The sequence below is a fragment of the Elephantulus edwardii genome, unplaced genomic scaffold (assembly GCF_000299155.1).
Source record: "Elephantulus edwardii isolate Elephantulus edwardi_28Jun2011 unplaced genomic scaffold, EleEdw1.0 scaffold00057, whole genome shotgun sequence".
In the NCBI taxonomy this organism is placed as follows: Eukaryota; Metazoa; Chordata; class Mammalia; order Macroscelidea; family Macroscelididae; genus Elephantulus; species Elephantulus edwardii.
Window position 1 is genome coordinate 8,736,521 of NW_006399807.1, and position 18,129 is coordinate 8,754,649.

Consider the following 18,129-nt stretch of genomic DNA (forward strand, 5'->3'; position numbering starts at 1 on the left):
TTCCTAGGAGGCAAGGATTCTGAGGCTCCATCTAACATACTTTTGAGATGTTGTAAGGAGGGACAGGTCCTTGGAGAGGGACATCATGCTTGGTAGGCTGGAGGGACAGCGCAGGAGGAGAAGGCCCCCTATGAGGTGGATTGATTCAGTGACTGGGGTAATTGGGATGGGCATGTTGGAGACAGTACGACTGGCACAGGACAGAGCAGAGTTTTGGGCTGTTGTACATATAGGATCGCTATGAGTTGCAAACGACTCGATGGCACATAACAACAAGAACAATATTATAGAGGGAATTCGGGTGGTCTAGTGGCAAGAAGCTGCACTGCAATCCCAAAGCTATGTGGTTTGAGGCCCAGCTGCTCCATGGGAGAAGCATGGACAATTTCCTCCCATGTGATTAACTGCCTCTGAAAACCTGCTCAAGGGTCAGCTATGGGTCGGTTCAGACTTGGTGGTAAAAACACAACCACCACAACATATACAGTAGAGTGCACACTGGGTACAATTACAGAAATGTCTTCGACTTACCCAAACACCTCATGAAACTAAGTTATTGGACTTGAAGATTAAGGTTCATTGTTGTTGTTGTTGTTGTTATGTGCCATCAAATCACTTTCTGACTGATAGCGACCTTATGTACAACAGCTGTGAATCCTGCTCTATCCTGTGCCAATCTCATTGTCTCTGACAGACCTATCCTCATTACCCCAGTTGCTGAGTCAATCCATCTCATCCAGGGTCTTCCTCTCTTGCTCTGTCCATCCGCCCTCCCAAGCATGATGTCCCTATCCAAGGACTGGTCCCTCCTTACCACATGCCCAAAGTATGTCAGACAAAGCCTCAGAATCCTTGCTTTCAAGGTGCAACCTGGTTTCACCATCTCAAAGATGAACCTGTTTGTTCTCTTGGCAGTCCATGGTATGTTCAATAATCTTCTCCAGCACCACAACTCAATGGCATCAATTCTCTTTGTATCATCCCTAGTCATTGTCCAGCATTCCAACACATATCAAGTAATTACAATGACTATGGCCTGAATCAGGTGCACCTGTTAGTCTCCAGACTGACATTGCTTTTCAATACTTTGAATAGGCCCCTGACAGCAGACTTTCCCAATGCAATTAGTCTTTTTATTTTTTTTCCTGGCTGCTAGTACCAAAAGTATTGACTGTGGAGCCAAGCAAACTAAAGCTGTTAACAATCTCAGTCTCTTCACTGTCTATCTTGACGCTGTCAATTGACCCAGTGGTGAAAATCTTTGTTTTCTTGATGTTGAGCTTCAGTCTATACTGAAGGCTGCAGTCCTTGCCCTTCTGCAGCAAGTGTTTCAGGTCCTTCTCTGTTTCAGCAAGCAGGGTTGTATCATCTACATATTTCAAGTAGTTTAATGAGTCTTCCTTCAATCCTGATGCCACATTCTTCCTCATAGAGTCTAGCCTCCTGGATGATCTGTTCTGCATGTAGATTGAAAAAGTATGAAGATAAGACTCATCCCTGGTGTACACTCTTCCCAATTTTAAACCATGCCGTTTCCTTGCTTTGTTCTGACGACTGCCTCCTGGTCTAAGTATAGGTTTCATGTAATCACAATCAAGTGTTCTGGGATTCCAATTCTTCTCAGAGCTAGCCACAGTATGTTGTGATCCACACAGTCAAATCCCCCCTTTTTTATAGTCAATGAAATACAGATAGATTCCTCTGGTACTCTCTGCTTTCAGCCAAGATTCATCTAACATAAGTTATAATATCCTCAGGCCCATGACCTCTTCTAAACCCAGTCTGCACATCTGGAAGTTCTCTGAGATCCAGTCAGAGTTTTTTTTTAATTATTTTCAGCAGAATCTTGCTTGCAAGTGATATTAATGATATAGTTTGATAATTTCTGCACTCTGTTGGGTCACCTTTCTCAGGAATGGGAACAAACATGGATCTCTTCCAGTCAGTTGGCCAGGTGGTTGTCTTCCAGACTTCTAGTCACAGCTTATTAAGCACATCCAGGGCAGTGTCTGTTTGTTGAAATGTCAATTGGTACACCATCAATACCTGGGTACCTGTTTTTTTGCCAATTCTTTCAGAGCAGCTTGAACTTCTTCCTTCATCACCACAGACTCTTGCTCATAAAGTCTCAGGAAAGGCTTAGATAAATTGGCATGACATAACTTTGTAAAGATAGTGTTCTACATCCTCGTTTGATAAATAGTGTCTATGGTCTCTCCCAAAAGTTTGCAAATGGCAATCTAAAGCAGAATTTTTGGTTTCTTCTCATCTGAAGATAAGGAAAATAAATGAAACCAAAGAAAGATGCAAGGAAGGAATTAGGCCTCAGGATTAATGGCCCACATGACTTATGATTTCCTCTAGCTTGAGACTAGAAAAACTAGATGGTGCCCAGCTACCACTACCAATTTTTCTGGCTGGGGTCACAGTAGAAGAGTCCCGTTAGAATACTGGAAATATATAGAATAGAACGCAAAGTCATGACAAAGATGGATCTTACTATACTGAAGCTTACTATACTACTCCAAGAGAGAAGGATGGGCAATCTCCTCTCATGCAGTTAACTGCCCCTGAAAAGCCACCGGAAGGTCAGCTATGAGTCGGTTCTGACTCAAAGGTACACAACAACAACTGTACTGATAAAGACTGGAGGAATCCTTGAGTCCATATTTCAAAGATGTCCTTTTAACTTGTGACTGAAGTCACTCCTGGATGTCACCTTTTAGTCAAATAATAGATTGACCTATAGAATAAATCCAAGCTGGTTCAGGTCCAGAGCTCGTTTACTGTCTTCACATTGGAAGCATCCTCTACAAGTTCTCATCTCCATGTGAATCCAGAACTTGTGAAAGGGGGCAGACACAGAGGGTGGAGGTTGTACATTTTTGCCCAAGTCACACCCTGCCTTCAAATTCAAACTTTTACTGTGAGTCACTTTCTGTGGACAAAACCCTTGTGACTGGAGAGTTGTTCATTTTTTTTTAGCTAAGTATTCTTAGCAAATATCCCTAAATAATAAATAAGGCTACACTAAAATTCAAACTTCTCTGTCTAGTAGTGGCACCAAGGGGCAAGTTGGTAAGACCCTCACTATTCCTCAAAATCTCCAGCAGACCTCCCCTATCCCCCAAATCAACACAGTTGAGGATATCGCCATGCTTTGCAGTGCCAACCAACCTCAGGACAGACACCCCCTCTTCCCCCTTCCCTCACAGGAGACTGCACTCCTCAAAACCCCCTTCCTATCTGGGACCCACCACAGCTTCTGTCTTCTTTCTTAGCTCATACGACTTCTTTCTTTTCTCTAAAGAAAGGGACAGTGACTCCTTTATCCTTCTCTTGTTCTTAACATAAAGAATGATCGTCAGTTTCACTTGCTATCATTCTAAGGTGAAAATTCTTTTCTTACTTGGGCTTTTTGGATCTGGACTTTTCAAACTTTTGCAGTTTTTCAGACCCCTCCTTGGTGATGTGTCTGGGCCTCATCTTGCACTGCAATGTGCCCCTCAGTCTCAGTGTAGCTCCTTAGTGCAGGCATTCTCCATGCATTTCCTCCCAGGGGTGTCTGTATACCTGTGCATATTCGACTGGAGCTCCTGTCTGTATGCTTGGGCAGGTGAGGTAGGATATGAGGAACATGATGTGTAGTGTACTTTAGCGTAAATAACTCATGTTATATGGTTTTATGCAAACCACACAGCCCTCTTAATGCATTAGCCTCCTATGTGCTCTGTATGTGTGTTCTGTGTGTGTGTTGTGTGTGTGTGAGTGTGTGTGTGTGTGTGAGTGTGTGTGTGAAATTTACTTGAGTGCATTATATGCAAAAATAGCCAGTCATTTTTGCATGCCCTTACTGAGTTTCTTGGGAAATGGCTCTTACCTTCATTATTTTTCCCCCTTCTATCTTTTATTGTGACCAGTTTTCTGTCTCAACTCTTGCTTGGCATGCTGGTAGCAGCTTGCTAAAAAATTGATTTTTCTTTAGTTTACTGACTTCTCTCCTCCTTGGAGGCTGCATGTTGCCTGTGTGTGGTCACTCTCCCTGAAGTGATTGTGAGCACATAAAAGGAGCTCAGGGACTTTTCTTTCCAAGAGTCCAACCAAGAATGGCACCCCTTTCTGGCTCTCTTCCCCCACTTCATTTCTAAGGGGCATGCTGGTCTGCAGTGAGCATCCTGTAGAACTTGCAGGACCTCAGTTCCACTCTGCTTTGTGCTTTGCTACCTGGTTATCAGTTTAAAGTAGTAGTTTTCAAACTTTGCAGACAATCACTAATAGGAAGACATTATTTATGTATCAACTCAGAACATATATGTATAAATTTTTCATTTCACAGGACTGCGCTTGTTCTTACAATAATACCCCAAACAACACCACCTTGTCGTCTGGTAGGCATTGACTCATAGCTGACCCCCAGTGGGTTTGCAGAGGCTATAAATTGCACAGGAGGAGATTCAGCTTTCTTCTGCAGAGCAGCTGGTGGACTGAAATCACTTGCCTTTAAATTGGCCAAGCAGCTCCTTACCCACCAGGCTGCCAGCGCTTCCTTTCCTTACTATCCTTATAATAGGCAAAGCTATTCTTGTTCTTCCTTTCTTTTCCCACATGAGCACTGCTCATTAAATTGATTTCATATTAACATGAATGGGTCACATTCTAAAGATTAAATCTCTATACACACCAAAAACTCTTTCCAATAAAGTGAAAAGAAAGCCTACAGACTGGGAACAAACATTTGGTAAGACCATCTCAGACAAGAGTCTTATAACAAAAGTTTACAGAATACTCCTGGACCTGCATAAGAAAAAGACTGATAACTCAATTACAAAATGGGCAAAAGACATAGAAAGAATTTTCACAGAGGAAAATATTTGAATGGAAAACAGACACATGAAGAAATGCTCCAAATCACTGGCAATAAGAGAGATACAAATCAAAACCACAATGAGGTACCATCTCACTCCAGCAAAAGTGGCAATGTTAACAGAGCAGCAAGTAATAGATATTAGAGAGGATGTAGTGAGAAAGGAACTCTTATACATTGTTGGTGGGATTGTAAAATGGTGCAACCATTCTGGAAGACAGTTTGGCACTTCCTCAAAAAACTGAACATAGAAATTCCATATGACCCAGCTACTCCACTACTTGAAATATACCTTGAGAAAATGAGAACTGAGGCACAAACTGAGATTTGTACACCATAGCAACATAATTCACCTTCGCAAGAACATGGAAACAGCCCAAATGTCCAACCACAAAAGAATGAATTGAGAAATTATGGTACATTCACACAATGGAATACTATGCAGCTCGCAGGAGAAATAACTTTGTAAATTATTACCTAACTTGGGAGGGACTGGAGAGCATTATGCTGAATGAACTCAGTCCCACAAGGATAAATGTTGTATAAAACTGTTATTGTAGAATGAGTATAAGGATCCAGGAGGGGTGGGAGAGGCTAGAAGCAGAGGGATGTGGATGTGCAGGGGGAAGAGGGGATTAATCATTGGGTTGTACAATTTGATGGATAGGGGTGAGGGAAATTAAAAGAATGTGTTCAAATTTGTATTTGAATTTCGTAAATAAACTAGTTGTTGTTGTTGTTGTTGTTGTTGTTGAGTGTCGTTGAGTCGCAGGTGACTCATAGTGACCCTGTGAAGGAGAGTCCTCGATGCTTGGGAAATAAACTAGTAGAAAAAATTTTTTTAAAAGAAAAAAAAAATGAATGGGTCACAGTCTGTAATTTTGAAAAACATCTGTTAAAGTCATCAGAACAGAGCAGGGAAACATTGCATGGTTTAAAATTGTAAAGGGCGTACACCAGGATGTGTCCTGGCTCCATACCTTTTCAACCTGTATGCAGAACAGATTATCCGGGAGGCTGGGCTCTATGAGGAGAAATGTGGGGTCAAAATTGGTGGAAGATCTATCAACAATCTGCGTTATGCAGATGACACAACCCTGCTTGCTGAAACTGAGGAGGACCTGAAGCGCTTGCGGCAGAGGGCCAAGGACTGCAGCCTTCAATATGGATTGAGGCTCAATGTCAAGAAGACAAAGATTCTCACCACTGGTCCAATTGGCAGCATCAGGTTGGATGGTGAAGAGATTGAGATTGTTCACAGCTTTAGTTTGCTTGGCTCCACAGTAAACACTCTTCGCACCAGTAGCCAGGAAATTAAAAGACGTATTGCAATGGGAAAGTCTGCTGTTAGGGACCTCTCCAAAGTACTGAAGAGCAATGGTGTCTCTCTGGAGACTAGGGTACGTATGATACATGCCATGGTCTTTGCTATCACTTGTTATGTGTCAAAGAGTTGGACAATGACTAAGGAAGATAGAAGGAGAATTGATGCCTTTGAGCTGTGGTACTGGAGAAGAGTATTGAGGGTACCATGGACTGCTAGGAAAACAAACAGATTCAACCTGAAGAGGGTTAAACCTGGCTGCTGCTTGGAGGTAAGGATTCTGAGGCTCCGTCTAACATACTTTGGAGATGTTGTAAGGAGGGACAGGTCCTTGGAGAGGGACATCATGCTTGGGAGGGTGGAGGGACATTGCAGGAGAGGAAAGCCCTCTATGAGGTGGATTGATTCAGTGACTGGAGTAATCGGGATGGGTGTGTTGGAGAAAGTGAAATTGGCACAGGACAAAGCAGAGTTTAGGGCTGTTATACATAGGGCTGGTATGAGTTGCACCTAATAACAACAACATGTTTAAAGGAGAGTGATGTCATTTGGTGGATGTGTGAGTTGGTTGCAAATGACACTGAGTAACTCTGTCAGAGCAAGTGACACCAAAAGACTATTGTGCAGTATTTCTGCAGAAATTTAGTATCACATATAGCTGTAATTATTATAAAATAATAAACTATTTTTCATAAGCCCATTTTACATACATCATATGCCTACAAGGCAAAAGCTCAAAGCTGATTTAGTTTTTAAATCCCCTGATGTACGCTGGCCAGAGCTGTCACAAATTACAGGGATCTGAATGACACTTTCAATCACGTAGTTTGGCTTAGTGGTAAGAAGTTACAATGCAATCCCGAAGGCGTGCAGTTTGAATCTACCAGCTGCTCTGCAGGAGAAGGATGGGCAGTCTCCTTTCACTCGATTAACTGCTTCTGAAAACCACTAGAGAGTCAGCTATGTGTCAGTTCTGACTCCATAAACAACTATACACATCACACGCATGCTCTGTTAGATTTGTGGTTGCTGGTGTTTTAATAGCTGATTTTGCTGAACGTCCTGCTGTTTTAACAATAATATTATAGTAAGCAATATTTGTGAACCTCTATCAATAACGTTTTTGAGAACAAAGTAGTATTTAAAGGGAAAGATGGAGAAAAATTTAAAAAGTTTCTGTTCAGTTACTAATATTGCAATTCAATGCAGAAAGACTTTACAAAGCAATTTTGCTGTTAGTATCTATATAATTTAAAAAATGTGACATTTAAGCTCTTTATAAGAATATTTATTATGTATCTTATTCTATGATTAAAATGGATAATAAATGTTACTGAAGAATCTATGATCTGATGGGAGCAAAAGTGGGGGTGGTTGGCGAGGTGAGGGAGGTGACACTACGAGTTACTACAAGGGGTGACCCGAAGCCTAATAACACTACTATTCACGGAAGCTACATCAGTCTCTTACTCGCAGTTGGGGAGTCTATCAAGCTCCCCTTTATTGTTTCTCTTTCAATTCACCCTCAAGCCTTTTTAGCAACTGGCTTCCTGAGCCAATGATGAGGTGCATATCGATCGGAGGTCCTCTCTCTCCCCGCCTGTCTTTCTGGAGCAGACAGCCCAGGCTGCTTTCTAATCAGGACCTGAGTGGCCACTGGCTGCAGAGCAGGTGTACTAGTTAGGGCACAGACATGGTCATAAATCAAAACCTCTAAGCCGCTGCCTCCCTGGCCCTGCGAATATAAACAAGGCCCGGTGCTCAAGACTCATGTGGCTTTCTTTTTCTTTTTTTTAATGCTATTCTCCTTCTCCAAAGAAAAGTTGAGCTTGACTCTTCAACTCTGAAATGTTCTGCACTCAGTCAGGTCTTTTTTCTTTTGATCCCTACACCCTTCTTGATAAACCGTGCCTGTGACAAGTTTTGTGTTTGGTGGTGGTTTTTGTTTTGTTTTGTTTTACTGTAAGCTTTACATCTCCCTTAATAGCACTTAACTCATAAAAAGCACTTTTATCTACATCTTGCATTCAAAACCGAATAACCTTGGCATAGTTGCTTACACTTCAGCATCAGCAGCCAAGTATAGAAACAGGGTGGGGCGGGGTGAGAGAGAGAGAGACTGAAACACACAGAGAGAAATGGAAGTTGAGGGGGTTCTGTCCTTAGGCCCCCTCTTGTCCCAGTCACAATGTTGACAATGTCTCAGTAGTGGACTGAGCAGTGTCTTCACATGTGACTTCTTAGATGTACTGACTAATGAGTTTCTTCTCTACCACTCACTAGTAAGGTGGGGTTTTCTCAGTGTTCTATGTTTTAAAATTTGAATTTTTAACTCTCTCAGACTAAGTCCATGATCCAGGAGCTGAGGAATAATTAAGGCACAACCTAAGTATTAGTTACTTAAAAACAAATCCACACAAAGTGAAGTCGGTGTTGTTTGGGGGGAAATGGCCTGATAACAGGCATCCAAATAGGCTTTCACAGGCCAGGATCCTGTTGAGTTCTCCTGGGGCCTTTCTCTACACCTACACCTGGCAGGTGAGAACTGCTCTTGTGTTTTGGTTCAGTTTGTTTCAATTGCTTGGAACACTGATTACAGGGGTGAGAAAGCCTCCTTGGAATGCAGAGGCCAGAGGCCCTCAGAGGAACAAAGAAAAATGACCCTGTGTGAAAAAGGAGGGGCTGTGTGAAGAGCAACCCTTGGAATCACCACAGTAAACAAAGATTCTCAGCTTTGTATGAACAGATCATCGATTGGAAAACTAATATACTATGTAAACTTTCACCTGAAGTAATAAAATGCTTCAAATAAAAATCTGTTAATGATCCTCTCATGATGAGGTATGTTTGGTCTCAAGTCTCCTATGCTATAGATAATAAATAAAATTATCAATATTTTATTAAAATTATCAATATTATTTTTAATAAGAAATAAAATTATCAATATTTTATTGATAATGTAAGGTAACATGGTCGCTATGAGTCGCAGGCAACTCAACGGTACATAACAATAACAACAACAACAACAACAACAACAACATAATATGAATTACAGAGAATACCAAGATATAATCATTAGTGATGTTATACGACATTATTGGCACACTAATAAAATTCTTCAGTAAATATTGCTGAGCTAGAAGATTAACTTAACTTTGTACAAAATTTGAGTCTCTGACTCTAATTTGCTAATTGATGATTCTAAAGGTCCAACAAGATAGTCCTCACCACTGGGCTCAAATGTTTACAGGATCTAGTGTCCTGGACTTTTTGATTTGAAGTAGGCCTGGCCTTCTAACAATGGCGTTAATTTATTATTACTCCCCAGCCCAACAAATTAGGTGCAGTCAGATCCTAATAACAACTACAACAAATATCAGTATAGAAGAAGAAGAATTGATGTCTTTGAATTGTGTTGTTGGCAAAGAATATTGATTCCTTCGCGGACTGCCAACAGAACAGACTAATCTCTCTTAGAAGAAGAGCAGCCAGAATGCTCCTTAGATGCAAGCCTGGCTAGATGCATCTCGCATACTTTTAGCATGCTACCCGAAGGGGTCAATCCCTAGAAAAGGCCATAGTGCTTGGTAAGGAGTGGGTCAGCAAAAAAAGGGAAAGAGCCTCAAAGAGATCAACACAGTGGCTGCAACAATGGGCTTACACAAAGCAATGATGGTTAGGAATCAGGTAGGTTTTGTCCTCCTGTAAAAAAGGCTGTAAGAGCTGACTTGATGGCCCCCATTCACTGCAATGTATAGCTGTGAGGGAGAATCTCATCCTAGCATCTGTTCAGAATTTACTTCTTAGTTCTTAGAATAGCACTATTGCTGATTAAGAAGTAATCAAAAAACTTAATAGCTTAATACAATTATGTTATCTTTGTCCCTTTTTGGAGGATCAAGAACTTGGACGTAACCAAATGGAGAACATAGTCTTTGTTTCTTATGTTGTCAGTTGAAGTGTCCTATGGACTGGAGGATCCATCTCTAAGATCTCTCGTCCATAAGGTGCCCATTGTTGACCGGGAGTTCAGTAGACTGTTGTCCAATAATCTTTCTGGTTTGGTAGTATATGGGTCAGACTTCTTATATGAAAACTCACGTTTTTCTAGCGAGAAAGTGTCAAGGTTTAGCAGAGGAAAGCTGTTCTTAAGGCCTGGGCTCGGAAACTGCTACAGTCTCATGCACACTATACCCTCTTAATCAAAGCAGTTACAGAGAAAGGATCAAGAGAATCAAGGAGAGGGGACACAAACCCCACTTTTCTAGGCAAAGAATGTCACAGAACTGTGGCTATCTTTGGTTCACCATGAGAAAAAATTTTTGGTTGTCATTATAGAGAAAAGAGGAAGGGGAAAGAGACTTCAGGGCCTTGAAGATCATTAGGTTTGATCCTGAAGGTGGACACCTTATCCAGGACTACAATATTACATCCATTCATTCAGTTATCCAGTTAGTTCATCCATCTACCCGTCTGTTCACCACCATGGACTCATGCTATCATCAAACCCTGCCTGATCACCTTCCACGTACTAGAGATACATAGGTAAACAAGTTTAACCTAGTCTGCACCATTACAGAGCTTACTCTCACCCCCACCAGGTTTTCTTATCCTTATTACCTCCAGCAAACAATGAGATCTCCCTAGTCCTATCATCCTAGAGTAACACCCAGAAAAACTCAGTTAACCTTCTTCCACCACCTGGTTGTGATGATTTAAAAATTTGTTCCGATTAAAAAGAATACTTAGAGTTTAAATGTGAATAATCCAGCACACCTGCTATTGGAAAACTGTCAGTAACAGATCTGGTCATGTCCAATGTAGAGCAACAAAGTACTTCTTCCTCCTGACAAGGCAGGTCCTTTTCTGTAGCCTGGCTGACTGTGAGAACACCATTTTCCCAAGGTGGTCACTGATATTGTGGATGGCTGATACAAGAAAATTGTTCAACTAGTCACTTACATTTCATTCCATTTATCTTAACTCAGGTTATCTCTATCCAGGGCAGTTAGACTCAGCTTAACTCAGTTCACCCCCTTATCTATCCATTTAGAAATTATTTTGTGAGTTCTACTTTGTGTCAATTCTGTGTTCAGCCTGAGGCTTCATCTACCACTCAACTAATTTTCCCATTTCAATTCAGATGATAGCCACATATTATAGTAGAGAGAAAACTGGTTTGAGAGTGTAACTATCCTTTATGTTTGTGACTTAGTTCTGATACTTACTATCTCAAGCAATTTTTCTAACCTCTCTGAACTACAATCTATTTGGATAGTGGGGATAAGAAATGAGGGGTTTTGGTAATTTGATGGTTTTGCGTGTGTTTAGTTTGTAAAGATTAAGTTCATTGAAATTACTCCAAAAACGGTGTCTATCAAAGCTTCCCACTTTTTCTTAATTTTTCTCAACCTAAAGGGAAGAATAAGATAAGGGGGGGAGAGAAGGAACCAAAGCTTATGCTAAAGTCTTGACAACAGGTGAATTCACCTAGAAGGAGGAAACCCAGCACTGCAGTAGGGATCCCAGTCTGTGGGTTGCTGTCTCTGTTCTGTGATTTATCCTGTTCCTCTTTGAAAATTTGCTGCTGAATTCATTTTGGGAAATCACCTTGATAATTACTCAAGTAACTACTGATTCCCTGGGCTCAGTCTTATTCTAGAGTTCAGAATCAAGGCTTGGATGTTTGAGTACAGAGTATATCTTTGACAATTTGGGTACTATGTCTGCTACCATACACGCAGGAAGCAGATATGAAGAGTGGAGGGAATGGTGGCAGCCTATCCAGACCAGTCCAGCAGAACCTTGAGTGGAGTATGTAGTTAGGGACATCCTGTGGTATAGCTGGCAGAGGAACGTGAGGACAAGAAAACTATAAGCAGGAGGGCATCCAAACGTGGGAACACAGTCATGAAACTGAGACCACATCAGGGTGAGTTCTTGCCAATTGAAAACCACAGTTCTTCTGGCAACAATCAAGATTTTTGTCATTAAACATCAACTCACACACTGTAGGTATCAACTCTTAATGTCCAATGTTTTTCCATCCCCAGATTCCCTAGAGAAGTCATTCCATTCCTATCTTTCCCATTTTGAATCAGATCCAAGTCTCTATTTAAAAAACAAAACAAAACAACAAACCACCTTCTATCCCATTCAGTTGCTGCAGGGTAATCTTATGTGAATACTCTCTTTCCTTAGGTACTCGATGGTCTCAGAAGCAGAAACAGAAAGCATTTTTATGGAGCCCATTCACCTCTCTTCAGCCATTGCAGCCAAACAGATCATCAACGAAGGTAATATATATGGCATCTGGGTGGGAGATGAGTGAGCCTCATCACAGGGAAACCTTGTGAGGCCACTGGAAGGTGTAAACCTTCCTCTCAGGGACTGTGCATTACACTGAAAGAAGCAGGTTCAAAGAAGAAATTCTGCCAACCCCTCTTCCTCAGCACTAATAGAATAGAGGTGGAGATTACTATTTCCAATGTACAGCTAAGGAGAGCTCCAGGTGGCAGACTCTGCCCTCGAGAATCCTTATTTAATCTTCTGCATAATTTGAGAGATTTCAGGGAAGCTCATGATAGAGAAACAGACCTTAGAGACTCCAAAATGACTAGGGACCTCCAGAGAGTTCTGTTTGAAAGGAACCCCAGAATTAGATTTGTATGTTCCCATGTTGTTTAAAGATGGTTTCCAAATTGGAGTATGCATGGGGACGTGCTAAAGAAAAGTAGGGCAGAGAGAGATGTTCATTTTGACTTAGTAACTTTGATACACTAGATTACACTCAAAGATATTCAGCCTGACTAGATTAATCTAGTCAAATTTTGGCCAAAAATCTTTTGCGCTTTCTGTTGTTCCTCTTCCCTGGATGACCATATGACCATTTAGTACTTCTAGTCGAGTAGATAAGGTAGCAGTAGAACTGCTGATTGAGCAGGAGCCTCTTACTCTTTGGGCTTTCTCTGGTGTCCACTACGGCTACTCACAATACCTTTTCTGGCTTTAGTCCTAGAATTATACATACTGCTCCTTCTTTTCCCTAACTTTTGATGCCCTGGTTCTTTGGCTCCCCAACAGATACCCTTCTTTCCTCAAGGATACCTAAATATCCTGCGCACCTCACAGATGCAAGAAGTTCTTTCTATCTACTGTTATTTATTGCTTTCATCATCATCTTCTCCAAACCACTGTTTGGGGTTTACTTGTTTGGTTGGGTTTTTTGGGGGTAGTTCTTAGAAAAAGATATCAGGCTGGGAAAGGTGGAGGGTCAGGGAAAGAGAAGAAGAACCTCAACAACATGGATTGACAGTGACAGTTGCAATGGACTAGAGAACATAGCAGAGATCATGAAGATAGCACAGGATAGGGCAAGGTTCAGATCTGCTTCTGTTACTATTAGTTGTAGTCAACTCGATGACGCCTAACAATAACAACAACCACCTGCTCCTAATGATAGCTTGCTCCTAACCAAGTCACAATGCCAGGAACCCACATAGTATCTTCACCCTGGCCTAGTTCTCTCAGAATTGCTCCCTGCACTATGCCTGCCCTGGAAGATCTTTTCGTCCTCAGATGTACCCGAGACATTCACTTATTGTGTATTCTACGCCTTCCCGGCTCTGTGCTTCACTCTGCAGTGTACTCTCCAGCACTATGGGTATTGTTAAGTAAAAGCTCAGCATTGAAAGTGGTAAGAAAAATGGTTTCTGCTTTTGAAAGCTCTTTTTTAAGTTTATTGAATACTACCTGCAGACATTAAAAATCTAGTTTGAGAAAAAGCTGAGTAATACCTCCTTTATTCTAAATATTATATTTCAGTTTCTTCATCTAAAGCGTTGTGAATGAGGAAAATAATATGTTCCTGAGGAAATAAAGCATTAAAAATGTATTGCCCTGTTCACTAGTGAACATAGGGTAAAAATGTATACTAAAGAGCTTTCTGTTTTTATAAAAGTCTACACGTTGCCCATCCAAAGAGAGCAGGAAAGGGGTCATATTTAGCTTTACATTTCTTCTAAGGAAACAGCAGGTAATAGAAAAACTGGAGCAATGGGTACATCAGGACAGAAGTGGACTCTAAATAGGTCCCAGTGTGAGCAAAAGACCTATGGAAACCTGGAGTTGGTTCATGAGGAGGCTGGAACACTTATTTCTAAATTGAAAAAGAAGAAATCAAAACAACAATTTCCAAGGAAGGCAATGCATTGCATTTTCATGATGACCAGGGACGTTTCTTTTTCACATGCTGTAAAGGAAAGATTTAAGTAGAGGAAGGAAGAAGAGGGACTTTCACATTTGGTACTTAAGACATAGGAGAGCTGGAAGTGGAGTATAGAATAGTATAGCAGAATAGAGGATATTGGGGGATTTCTATTTTATTTTTTTAAAAGAGCTCTGAGATTGCAGAATATTTTCTTCTTTCTACTTTTGAAAGGGTGATCAGAGATCATTTAAGGCTGCAAGTTGAGGCTGAAGTAGTGAGGCATCCACCGGGTAGTTTAGAGGAGAATGAGAAAAGAGAAAAATGATAGAGAAATGCAGCCTTCAGCCTGGGCCAAAATGAGAATTCCCAATTCTTGAGCAAGCAGTCAGCCCAAACTTGCTGTCAAAAGGTCATTTTTTAAATATTGGACCAGCTCAATTTTCTAAACGCAGAGAGCTCTTCACAGAGTTCTCAGTTTACACACCAGACTTGTCAGAGACAAAGATGGTACTGGCAATAAATATGGTCAATACGAAGGTTAAACCTATCATACTTTGCTTCCTCTTCTCTTTTTTTAATTTTGTTCCTTTTATGTGTTTTCATTGTTACTATAGATGAATCCCACTGAATTTTGTGTATTTATCTTATATACCACCACTCTATTAAATTGGTCTATGAGGTCTAACAGGGTTTCCTTTTTGAGTCTTTCTTCTATGTACACTATTGTATTGTCTGCTTATAGCGATAGTTTTACCACCTCTTTGCCTATCTCGTTGCCTCTTATCTACATCTCTTTTCATATTGCCCTATTAAGTACTTCCAATACAGTATTTACTAGGAGTGGTGACAGTGGGCATCCTTGTTTGGTTCCTGTCCACCAGGGGAGAACCATTAGTCTTTCTCCGTTGAGATTGATGTTAGCTCTTGGTTTTGCACATACACTTTTCACTATGTTGAGGAAATACCCTTATATTCTTTTTTTTTTTTTAGTGTTTTAATCAAGTTAGATTTTGTCAAAGACCTTTTCTATGTCAATTGATAGGATTGTGTGGTTCTTATTCTTTTGTCTTTAAGGTGATCAATTATGTTGATTATTTTTCTTATGTTAAACCATCCTTGCATACCTGCTATTAATCCCACTTGGTCATGATTAATTATTTTCTTCATATACTTTTGGATTCTATAGGCCAGAATTTTGTTAAGGATTTTTTGCATCTATATTCGTGAGCAATATTGGTCTGCAGTTTCCCTTTTTGGTAATGTCTTTGCCTGGTTTTAGTATTAGGGTTAAGCTTGCTTCATAGAATGACTCTGGGAGTGTTCTTTGTTTTTCTATTTTTTAAAATAACTAAAGTAGAATTGATGATGCTTCGTCTCTCAGTATTTGGTAGATTTCAGCTGAGAAGCCATGATTTATTTTTTTGGGGGGAGAAGTCTTTTTATGACCTGCTCAATTTCTTCTTTTGTGATGGCTCTGTTCAAGTGTTTTACATCAATTGGCTTAGGTCAGAGTTTCAAGAAATTTGTCCATTTTTTCTAAGTTTTCAAATTTGTGAGAGTATAGCCTTTAATTCTATGATTGTCAATTTAAATTCAGCTAGATCTGTTGTGATGTCACCTCTTTAATTTCTTAATGGATTTATTTGTGTCTTCTCTTTATTTTCTTTCTTTAATTTTACCAATGGCTTGTCTATTTTATTGACCTTTTCAAAAAGCCAGCTCCTCATCTTGTTGATGGTTTTAGTTCTTTTTCTGTTTTCTGCTTTTGGTTTCAGCTCTTGGCCTTATAATTTCCTTTATTCTAGAGGCTATGGCTTAGATTGTTGTTCTTTTTCTGTTTGAAGACAGTGTTGAGTATTACTATGAAATGCTCCCTGAGAATTGCATTGCCTTAGCTGTATCACTGAGGTTTTGATATGTTGTATTTTCATTTGTTTTGAGGAAATTTTTTATGTTTTTTTCAATTTCTTCTATGCCAATAGTGTTATATCAGGGTGTTATTTAACTTCCATGTCAGTTGGGTTTTGTCCTTTAGCTTCTTGTTATTAATCTCTAGTTTCATGGCATAGTGGTATGAAAAGAGAATTATTAGTTTTTAATTATTTGAGGCTTGCTTTCTGTCTCAATATATGATCCATTCTGGAGAATGTACCATGTGCACTTGAAAAGAAAGTAAATTGACTTTTAGTTGGATGCATACCCTGAATACACTTACTAGTTTGAGTTGGCAAATTGTACAGTTTAGATCTTCTGCATCTTTATTAACTTTCTTTCAAGGTGATTTATCCTTTGGTAGTGTTGTATGCTAAAGTCTCCTACCACTGTTGTGTTACTGTCTATTTCTTTCTTCAAGTCTGTTAACTTGTTTTATGTATTTTGCTGGTCTATCATTTGGTGCATAGATGTTGACAAAGGTTATATCTTCTTTGTGCCTTTAATCTATTGTGTTTTTAATCCTTATATGGTGCCCTTCCTTATCTCTTGTGATAGTTTTCATCCTGAAGTCTATTTTATCAAAGTTTAGTATTTCCACTCCTCCTTTTTGGTGGATGCCATTTTCCGGGTACATATTTTTTACAGCCTTTGATTTTTATTCTATCTTTCCCTCATTTCTCAGATGTGTCTCTTGTATGGCAACATATTGAAGGGCGTTGGTTTTATGTCTGTCGTGGTACTAGGGATATTGTTGCTGATGTTAGATGGATCTTGGCTGAAAGCAAGGAATACCAGAAGAATGTCTATCTGTGTTTCATTGATTATGCAAAGGCGTTTGACTGTGTGGATCATAACAAACTGTGGCTGACTCTGAGAAGAACGGGAATCCCAGAACATTTAATCGTGCAAATGCGAAACCTATACTTGGACCAAGAGGCAATCGTCAGAACAGAACAGGGCAACACTGCATGGTTCAAAATTGGGAAGGGTGTACGCCAGGGATGTGTCCTGTCTCCATACCTTTTCAACCTGTATGCAGAGCAGATTATCTGAGAGGCGGGGCTCTATGAGGAGAGGCGTGGCGTTAGGATTGGTGGACGATCTATCAACAATCTGCGTTATGCAGATGACACAACCTTGCTCGCTGAAACTGAGGAGGACCTCATGCACTTACTGCAGAGGGTCAAGGACTGCAGCCTTCAATATGGACTGAGGCTCAATGTCAAGAAGAAAAAAATTCTCACCACTGGACCAAGCGGTAGCATCAGGATGGATGGCGAAGAGATTGAGATCGTTCACAGCTTCAGTTTGCTCGGCTCCACGGTCAACACTCTTGGCACCAGTAGCCAGGAAATCAAAAAAACGTATTGCGATGGGAAAGTCTGCGGTTAGGGACCTCTCCAAAATACTCAAGAGCAACAGTGTCTCTCTGGAGACTAAGGTCCGCCTGATACAGGCCATGGTTTTTGCAATCACTTGTTAATGCAGCAGAGAGTTGGACAATGACTAGGGAGGGATAGAAGGAGAATTGATGCCTTTGAGCTGTGGTGCTGGAGAAGAGTATTGAATGTACCATGGACTGCCAAGAAAACAAACAGATTCATCGTAGAGAGGATTAAACCAGGCTGCTCCTTGGAGGCAAGGATTCTGGGGCTTCGTCTGACATAATTTGGACATGTTGTAAGGAGAGACAGGTCTTTAGAGAGGGACATCATGCTGGGTAGAGTAGAGGGACAGCGCAGGAGGGGAAGACCTCTATGAGGTGGATTGATTCAGTGACTGGGGTACTCGGGATGG

General features: G+C 40.6%; 1 protein-coding gene across 1 annotated transcript in view; it reads left to right on the forward strand.

The window, feature by feature from the left end:
* The window catches only part of DUSP27 (dual specificity phosphatase 27 (putative)), a 64,254-nt gene that overhangs the window by 23,939 nt on the left and 22,186 nt on the right, over nt 1-18,129 (forward strand). Inside the window, exon 2 of the mRNA XM_006887391.1 lies at nt 12,390-12,484. Coding sequence (XP_006887453.1) covers nt 12,390-12,484 — 95 coding nt within the window. The remainder of the gene's footprint in view (nt 1-12,389; nt 12,485-18,129) is intronic.